This window comes from Panicum hallii, chromosome 8 (genome assembly GCF_002211085.1).
Source record: "Panicum hallii strain FIL2 chromosome 8, PHallii_v3.1, whole genome shotgun sequence".
In the NCBI taxonomy this organism is placed as follows: Eukaryota; Viridiplantae; Streptophyta; class Magnoliopsida; order Poales; family Poaceae; genus Panicum; species Panicum hallii.
The window spans coordinates 36,316,815-36,327,018 of record NC_038049.1 but is presented as its reverse complement, the minus strand read 5'-3'; the positions used below and the strand labels follow the sequence as shown (position 1 = coordinate 36,327,018).

General features: G+C 42.6%; 1 protein-coding gene across 1 annotated transcript; it reads left to right on the top strand.

Moving 5' to 3' along the window:
- Positions 1-6,962: 6,962 nt before the first annotated feature.
- On the top strand, positions 6,963-9,454 carry LOC112903748. The gene is made up of 5 exons (XM_025972965.1): positions 6,963-7,547; positions 7,634-7,679; positions 7,764-7,934; positions 8,160-9,326; positions 9,435-9,454. Exons 1-5 carry the CDS (start codon positions 6,963-6,965, stop codon positions 9,452-9,454), a joined length of 1,989 nt encoding a protein of 662 aa, XP_025828750.1.
- The last annotated feature ends 750 nt before the right edge of the window (positions 9,455-10,204 follow it).

Sequence of the window (10,204 nt, the reverse complement as noted above, 5' to 3'; positions counted from 1 at the left end):
GCACAAGACAACGTATATCCTTCTGAAGTAGTACCTTCTTTGGAGTTTCTAATTACATCGAAGGATATTACCGGATCTGGTGCATCATCAACTTTACTCATCTTCAACAATGAGAGGGGCTTTTCATCAACTAACTCCATTTGTCGTGTTGGGAAGTCAACAAAGAAGGGAAATAGACACCAGGGTTATATTGGAGAGAAAGGTAATTATACACAGCTTTTTATACCAGTCTATTTCCTTCTTGATTAATTGAAAAAAATGTTTGCTTTTCATGTAGGCAAAATTAGTTAGATACGTCTTTGTGTAGAAGATCTCAGACATTTGAATCCTGTGAAACTGAAACAAGGCTATTACATATTTTTATTTTTAATGTGGAAGTACTAGATAACGTCAATCATGACCTCCATATACCCGAAAAAAAAATCATGACCTCCATATATTCTGTTCAGCGTGGATAATCTTAAACTTTACACTTGGGATGGACTAAGAAAGCAAATAGGTAAATAAACATTGTAAATTAAGTTATGCAATTATTCCATACCTCTTAAAAGTGTATGCTCATACAATGCTTTCAAGATTAGATGAACAAGTTTAACCCTGCCTGTATGATGAGCTATTATTGAAATGGCCGAGTTTATCCTTGTATATTAGTTTATTAGGATGGTTCATGGAAAAAAAATCAGTTTCACCTGTCAACTCTGTTTAGTTTTTTCTGAGTTGACACCTGATGATCTATTTGAGGATACTGGAGCCAGCTACTAGTTCCCTCATTATTTCCTTCCCAAGCTAGCTTGATTACCTGTTTAGCCACCCCACGTAATTCATTGCATAGAGTTACAACACGCACTGCATATCAGCTTATTACTTGTGCCTAACTACAAGTCATAATATTTTGTGCCTTTTGATTCAGGTATTGGGTTCAAGAGTGTTTTCTTGATATCAAGCCAGCCCCACATATTCAGTAATGGTTATCATATTAAGTTCAACGAGAAACCATGTGTCAAATGCAATATTGGATACATTGTCCCTGAGTGGGTGGAATCCATACCTAGCCTTTCAATCATTGAAACGATATATGGATGCTCCAAAGTCCTACCTACAACCACCATCATCTTACCGTTGAAGAGTGAGAAGGTTGATGCAGTAAAGAAGCAGCTGTCAAGCTTGCATCCTGAAATGCTACTGTTCCTGTCAAAGATCAGGAAGCTCTCTGTCCGGGAGGATAACTCTGATCCAAAGAGTAGCACTGTTAGTGAGATTACGATATCCATTAAAAATAACTTCCAATCAAGAAAGAACATGCATGCTGAGTCTTATGCACTCTATTTATCAGCTGAAGAGAGTGGAAATGAAAAAGAATGCGGTTATTATATGTGGAGGCAGAAATTTCCAGTGAAGTCAGAACAGGGTGGACAAACGTGCTGAAATGGATGAATGGGCGATAACCTTGGCTTTCCCACTCGGCCAGCGTCTGTCCCGTGAGAAGCAGCTATTGCCTGGTGTCTATGCTTTCCTCCCCACTGAGATGGTAACAGACTTCCCTTTCATCTTCCAGGCTGACTTCCTCCTCGCTTAATCAAGGGAGGCGATATTGTTCGATAGTCCGTGGAACAAGGGAATTCTAGAATGTGTCCCATGTGCTTTCATGAAAGCATTTGTCACACTTCTGAAGTCAACCCCTGATGCACCAGCCATGTCACTTCCATCATTGTTCAAATTCCTGCCAGCGAATACCTCACTTATCTTGTTGCTTGAGTTGGTAAGGTCTGGAATCAAAGAAAAGGTCCTTGCCAAAGATATTGTTCTATGTCAGTCTTATGCTTCACAGAAGATATTTTGCAAGGCCAGTGAAGTTTCACGGCTCAAGCCAGCCTTTTGGACTATCCTCCACAATGCTCGGGAATATGGAGTTGATCTGAAGAATCTGTCAACTCATGGAACCTACCTTCTTAGCTCTCATTTTGACAAGAGTACATATGACAGTGTGCTTAAATTGCTGGAAGTCAAGAATGTGGACCATGAATGGTATGCAAAATGCATTGAAGGTTCCAATCTTGTCAAGGAAGTAGATGAAAAGCTTTACCTGGACCTTTTGTATTTTGTTGCGGTCGATTGGCAAAATTGTTTTTCTGGTACAAAAATGATGTCAATTCCCCTACTTAAGTATATTAATAGGAATGATGTCCTCTCTTTGTGGAGCATATCAAGAGCGAATCAAGGGAGTGAAAGATTGTGCATTGCATCTGATATGAAGTACATGTCATGGTTAATCAGCTGGAACAAAGAGTTTCCATCTTCTGACAGTTCTTTGTCCAGCCCAGTACACAGACAGCTCTGGAAGATTTCTCAGAGAAGACAACAAGGAAAATTGGCTTCAGAGCCATGCAAAAGTGGAGTTTGTTTCTATCTACAGCTATGGATCAACTGTCGTTAATTCCTTGAGCAATGCTCAGAGGCCTGTCATTTCTTTTGCACACTTTCTGTACCACTCAAACAAGAAGTCTTATATAGATGACTACCATTTACAGTAATTCTGCCGTGTCATGCCGGTAATTGATAGCTTTGGAAATGCTGTCAGAGACAGAAATAGCATTTTATGGTTCCTGCCAAGGGAAGCAATTGGGTCGAATTGATGTGCACAAACCCTTGGAAGAATGATGGCTACATTGAATTGTCGGCAGATTACAAGTCAGCAGGCTATTTTGCTGGGAACTACACATCGGAGGACCTGCTATTGGAGTTCTTAAAGACACATCTTCAGGCCTCCGATGTGCCAGTTATACAGCCGCCAAATGCAAGCTTTCCTACAGTCAGGTCACCTCGAACAGTGGACAATGCATTCTTGTTACTTTATTGGATGTGGAATCTGAAGTCAAAGGGTGTAAGAATACCTAATCAGTTCTTGGCGTCCGTTAAAGAAGGAAGATGGTTAAAGACGTCACTTGAGTACAAAGCACCAAAGGAGTCATTTCTTTCTAGCGCTAAATGTGGAAACATTTTGCAAAATGGGTCATCTTTTGTTGATATACCAATGGTTTGATCAACAATTCTACATAAACAAGCTGTATATTTACACAGATGAACTCAAGTTAATTGCGGTGAGATTTGAATTTCAGGAGGCATCAGCTTATATTGGAAGCCACCTCTTATCTATGGCTGCCGGAAATGCACTGACCAGAAAGAATGTCTACTCCTTGCTTCGGCTCATTCGGTATCTAGGAGAGGAATTTCTGTCTCCAATCCAACTGATCAACAGTGTCAAAAGATGGGCAATGGATGAAGAGCACCCTTGGTTACAGGCGTCCTTCGGATTGCATCATCCGTGATTCTGAATGGGCGGTTGCATCATATATCAGTAACCAATCATTTCTTGACATTCAATTCTATGATGAGGACATACTTCAATACACACCAGAGCTCGGGTTGCTTGGTGTTATTGTTGGACTCAAAGAAAATTATGAGCTACTATTGGGGATCGCCATCCCCGAGAGGGTCTCGCCGCAGGTTATGCCGAAGGTTTCTTGAAACCTTCGGATGGTAACCTTCGGCCTGTGCCAAGCTTCGATGCACGGGAAGACATTTTTTACGGGGGTCGGCTGGCAATCCTTGTTCGAGGGTTCGGACTGTCAGAGTCAGCCCTCGCCCACGAGGGGCTACTATTGGGGATCGCCATCCCCGAGAGGGTCTCGCCACAGGTTATGCCGAAGGTTTCTTGAAACCTTCGGATGGTTTAAAAGGCATTACACGGTTTTTGATTTGTCTTGCAGGACTAGCCCTTTCAGTGATGGTCGAAGGTTTGCACCAAGCTAAACGTGTGAAGGTTACACATGACCTTCACGCAAGGATGGACCAACCGCTTGGACCTATGACAAGCGCATTGGAGGCTAAGGCCAACTTCTAGGCGATGAAGCAATCACTCGCACAACCTCCAACGACGCCAAGACCCCATATGAAGGATCGAAGGTTTCGTGGAACCTTCAATATCACATGGGAAGTGTGATCACCTTCTAGTGAACAATTTATACACGCCAACATCCGGAAGTGACCCAAAAAGCAGAATATCCTACGGATATTCTGAGTAGGTAGGGATATTTCTGGGACTATGTAACGAAGGCAGGGGGTATAAATACCCCCACCTTTTACTGTAATCAGGATGGTTTTTTTTAAGATTTTGAGAGTGCATATAAGGTTATTCCGTTGAGTCAGAACACCATTTTCACTTTTCTGTTTGGGGAAATATCCTACGGATTCCAACAGGTGCTTGCTCGCTCAAAGAAGAGGAATGGGGCAAGGTGGTGCGGAGCAGAGAAAGAGAGACAATGCCGGCAGCGCATGGTAGGTGGATGTGGAAGTTGGCTCGGATCAGGTCGGGCGCGGGCCAGCAAGAAAATCATCTAGTTTTCTAGCCCGACCCGGCCCAGTTTATGATCAGGTCCGGGGAGAAGGCATTTTTTACTGTGGTGCTTGCTAGCTCAAAGAAGAGGAATGGGGTAACTACGGTGGTGCGGAGCAGAGAAAGAGAGATAATGCTGGTAGCGCAGGGGATGTGGAAGTAGAAGTTGGGCTGTCGAGTCCGCTAAGGTTTGCAGCCCGACGCTCGGATCAGGTCGGGTGAGGGCCAGCAAGAAAATCATCTGGTTTTTCTAGCCCGACCCAGCCCGGTTTATGACTAGGTCTGGGGAGAAGGCATCTTTTAATTCGCCCTATGAGGCAACATTAATTAAAAGTAAATGGGTAGTGACGTTATTGAACTATATTTATTTAATATGTTCTACCATTTAACCATAATATTTTATAGTCCCTTAATTTATTTCTGCTCGGATAATGAATTTGCTTGAACTTTTGGTGAAAGTGGATCATCCTTCTTGTGAGGTCTATTCTTGTCCCAAAGAGGAACCCATTTGGTTGAAACTATGTTTATGAGTGGATGTAGATATGTATTCACTAGAAGCTTAATTTTCTTTTGCACAACGCTATTTTCAACTTTGATTGTTGCTTTGATGATTTGAAGCTAAGACACAAGGAGGGTAAGAGAGAAACAGAGAATAGAACCAAATTAAACTATATCTTTCTCCATATTCATTCTGCAACCTCTAGGTGCAAGCAGCGGTGGATCTAGCCGGGGGGGGGGGGGGGGGGGCTGGAGCCCCCTACCCCCATGTATATATCCCATTGAGCCTCCCTCCCTCCCTCCCCCGCCCAACAATTTGTAACTATGGATGAAGAAGAGGAAGAAGAAGAAAAAGGGAGGAAAGAGGAAGAAGGAGAAATAAAGCCACCCCCCCCCCCGCTCTAAGTTGAACTCTTGGATCCGCCCCTGGGTGCAAGATGGAAACTTCATATTAATCAAAAATAGCACCATATTAAACTATGTCATCTTAGATGGAAATTTCATTGCTCACATACTATGCGTAGAGCAAGATGGATTGCATGCCTCCACAATAATTTCAACATACTCTCGGTTTGGAACATACATTGTATGTTTGCTAAATTTAGAAGATAACATGTGATCTCTTCTTGTGGTTAGAACCTCTAGGTGCATTTGGACATGGTCTTCTTGACACGCGACATACAAACATACACCAATGAAGTGGCCTGGGACTGAATGCGACTGATGTAGGGGTGAGACGCGATAGTGTTCTGAATGCACTAGTGTTCTGAATGCGACTGATGTAGGGGTGAGACACGATGTGGCCTGGGAAATGAACTAATATGTATTCGCCAATGAAGTGAACAAGAGGAGCAAAGAACACCTTCTCCTCCTGCCCGGATTTATCTTCATGCTAACACATACGATGAAGAAAATAGATGAATGAGTTCATAAGTTTCCAATGATCGCTTCAACAAATGTTTAAGTGATCATTGGAAACTTATGAGTTCACCTCTTGCAAGCCACAGTTTGAATAGAAGCTTAATTGAACAAGAAAACTTACTTGAGCTTGTTTTAACTGCACCAGTGGCAGTGTTGGCGGTCGTTATCTTGATAATCGACCACCACAAAATAAAATGGAGTTCATGACAAGAAACATGTTCATTTTTTATTAAACTAATAATTCTCCATGAGTTTTGTTGAATATTTGGTATTAGGAGTGTAGCGGACCAAAAATGGGCACGAACCGAGGAAACTCGTGTTCGGCCGAACACAAGTTGAGCCCAAACCAGCTCAGGTTCGCACACATGCAAGGAAACACAAGGAGAACACATCCTAGGCATTGGTTCAATGAGGATTTGATCCGAGGGCTGCATGGAAGCAACCATGGATCCATGAGCCCACAAAAAAAAATGAACCAAACTTACTAGCCACACATCTGAGGAACGCATCAGAAACCATCCAAGGAAGACATCGGTGGAACGGAGGACGCAAAGACCCTGGGTAGAGTTCGGCCGAACCCCATTGCCTCCCAAGCATGTGTAACTGCCTCGGACAGAGTCCACCAACCTTAGGAAGCAATCCAGAGCGCTCAATCATCAAGTCGGTTGATCAAATGGTTCGACCGAAGTGCATGTGTTCGACCAAACCAGGCCCACAACGAACCGACCTCAGCTTTCTCCTACTAGTACCCCCAAGCCTCCTAAGCACTATAAATAGGTGCATTCGGACCAGAGATCAACACACACCAAGAGGAGCTATCTACTTCACTTCTATTTTAGTTGAGTTAGGCTAGTAGTAGTTGGGAGTTAGAGTCGAGTCAAGCTTAGCCTCGGGGTTCCGGAGTCGTCTTCAGGAGTTCTGGTATAAACTCTTGTATCTTTTCCTTTATCATTTGTTAGATTTTGAGCTTTCAATATAAAGTTATCTTCTATCTATCCTGAGTTGATTACCTTCAGGACTTACTTCATTATTAGTGCAAGTATCTAGTTTAGACTAAGTCAGGTTAGACTGGCACTAGAGTTAGTGTTGTAGTCCCTTGTATGCGGGTTTCACATTCTTTCTCTTAGGCTCTTTCTCTTAAGTGCCTCGAATGATCAATAGTGTCAAAGATAGGCAATGGATGAAGAGCATCCTTGGTTACAGGCATCCTGCTGATTGCATCATCCGTGATTCTGAATGGGCGGTGGCATCATGTATCAGTAACCTATCATTTCTTGATGTTCAATTCTATGGTGAGGACATACTTCAATACACACCAGAGCTCGAGTTTCTTTGTGTTATTGTTGGATTAAAAAAAAATTACGAGCTTGTTATCAACAACTTCGAATTCAGTTCTTCTGCTATTACTTCTCAGGCTACTATACTCATCCTCAAATGTATCCGCTACGTGAATCGAAGTGAAGATTTCATAAGGAAACTCAAAGATCTGAAATGGTTGAAGACCAATATGGGATTTCGTGCTCCTAATGAAACATTTTTCCTCGATCCTGAGTGGGAGTGTCGTCTTAAGGTATTTGACGGAACTCCTGTGATTGATTATGGATTTTATGGCAGTGAGATTAATTCATACAAAGAAGAATTGAAGAAGATAGGGTTGGCCATGAGATTTGAAGAGGCATCAAAGGCTATAACTCAAATTTTTAAGGAGATGGTGTCAAATTCATCACTTACAAAGGCAAGTGCGCTGGCTCTACTAGGATCTTATCGGCAACTGAGAACACACTGCTCTCCTCGTGATGAGCTGTTCAACTGCATGTGCAGCCAGAAGTGGCTGCACACATCACTGGGTTTCAGATCGCCTTCAGAGGCATTTGTTTTTTATGACACGTGGCAGACTTTGTCTCCCATAGCAAACTTACCATAGATGATGCTGATTCTTGTCATGGTTTAGGACAGGAGATTTATGGCTATAAAGATGAGCTTAATAAACTGGGTGTCACTGTTGAAGCGAAAAATGGTGCTAGATTTGTTATCTTTGGTCTCAGCATTCCTAGTGATCCTTCGATCATGTCCGAAGTTACCGTCGTGTCACTTCTTGCCTGCATCCAGAGCTACTTCAAATGTGCAGCTTCACCTCCTAAGGGCTTTCAGGAGAAGATTTGCATGAAGTGGCTAAATAACATCCATGGGCTACCAATCTCCTGATGAATGTATCCATTTTTATGCAAAACAGTCTTCTCTCTGCATGGAAGATGGCCCTTTCATTGATGAAGCTTTCTCTGGTTCAGAGCTAGCCTCATTCAAAGATTCCCTTGATGAGTAACTGTTAATGTTAATTTTGGACAAGATCTTGTTGCTCGGCATTTGAGGAGCCACAAGGTTAGAACTACTATTTCCCGGATCTATATGTACCTGATGAAGTGCAATTGGAAATCTAATGATAAAGACAAAAGCAGTAATTGGATTTGGATACCAAATGCGGACGATGGAGAATGGGTGAACTCAGAATGTTGTGTTGTTTCTGACAAGAACAATCTTTTTAGCCAGCAGATACATATCCTAGACAAATATTATGACAAGATGTTGCGTGGCTTCTTTTCACTTGCTTTTGGTGTGAGGCATGGACCTGATTCCGAAGACTACTGCAAACTATGGGGCACATGGGAGAGATCTGTACATGAGCTAGATATATCTGATTGCTCTTCTTTCTGGACGTTCATTGCGACAAATTGGAGCAAAAACACACAGAAATTACTTTATGGTTGTGTCAAGGTCCCAGTAGGTACTGATCCAAAGATCACTTTAATGAAGAAGGAAGATGTGCTCATTCCTGATGATCTACTGGTGACAGATTTATTTAAGAAGCTTCCTCAGCAATCACTTTTCATCTGGTATCCTCCGTCTGCCATACCTTCCATGTCCCGAGCAAGGCTTAACAGCATCTACGACAGCATTGGTGTTCAGAGAATATCCAAATCAGTTATGAAGAACGATTCTTTCGCTTTAGAGAATGGACGTTTCAGAACAGTAGACTCGAGTAAGGTGGTCAAGGTTGGTTTGCTCCGTATAATTCTTGTGTTCCTCGCTGATCCTGCTCTCGACATTCCTGCTGAAGGGAGGCACAGGATGGTTTCCTGCCTTCTGAATGTGACTGTCCAAGAGAATGATGAACCAATCACAGTGGGCTATAGTGTAAGCTTGTCATCTGGAGAGGTTGTGAATGTGAAGGCCAGCCGAATGCTTAGGTGGGAAAGGGAGAATTCCAAACTGTACATGCAGAGTAGCAATGGTGAATCCAGCTACAAAGAAAAGATTGAGTTTGCGACCTACTTCGCAGAGGAGATATCTAAAGGGCTTCTCTTCGAGATGCCGGATCAGATCCCTTACCTCACTGAGTTCATTAAATTTGGTAGCTTACTGGACTTTGACGATGCCGCTGTTGGGTTCTTGCATAAGTCCAACAATCTGCAGCTGTTTACTGAAGACGAGGATTTCCTGAAGTCTTCATTGCTAGGTCTGTGCCCAGAAAAACTAAACCTTCTCCTTTTGCTTCTAAATTTTCCTCAGATTACATAACTAACTTACTGATTCCACTGTACCCACCTCTAATTTCTATATGCAGGTGGCAGCAAGAATAACTAGTGTTCTGCAGATTATGCTCTTCTGGTCATGTGCACGGTCAGTAAATTGTCCATGTTCATTCTTTACACCCCTATCATGCATGTATGATGTTTTTATATTGGCCCTGTTGTGTTTTAATTTTGACAAAGTCTTACATAAGTGCTCTTGCATTGGCAGGTTGCCGATGCCCTTCACAAAAATCTGGTGCTGTGCTTGGAGGCTTCTGAATGTGACTGCAGTGGTTTCTTCTGAGCCGTAGTGCCCATCTTAAGCTTGTCAATCTGTTCCTATTTCTCTTGTTTATTTAAGCTTGTGTTTCTGCCTCCTGGAACAGAACTTGTCAGTAGTTCCAGTGCAGATCTTTATCCATTTGCAAAACGAAATTCGTTCTTGACTGTAATATTAATTAGTAATACTATTGCAAGTGCCTTGCGTATGCCATTTGTTTCTGATCCTATTGGGTGTGTTTGTGTTTGAGGCGAACCGTGCAGAAACTGTAGCTGCACTGCGATGGCTTGCTGACTTGAAAACGGCTGGCTTGTTAGCATGACTCGAGGTTTCAGTTTTGTATTCAGTTGCTGTCTTTGGTATAGATTGTGCCATTAGTATATGGCACTCTGACAAAACAGCCAAATGACCCGTTCTGGCTCCAGTGATCATCTCACTCCTGTTTGCCGCTACCCTGCTACAGATTAGGATCTATCTTCTCGTCTGATTTTGTACTCCAATTGGGGGAGGGGACAGCGAGTACTCCTGTATCGGAAGTACTAA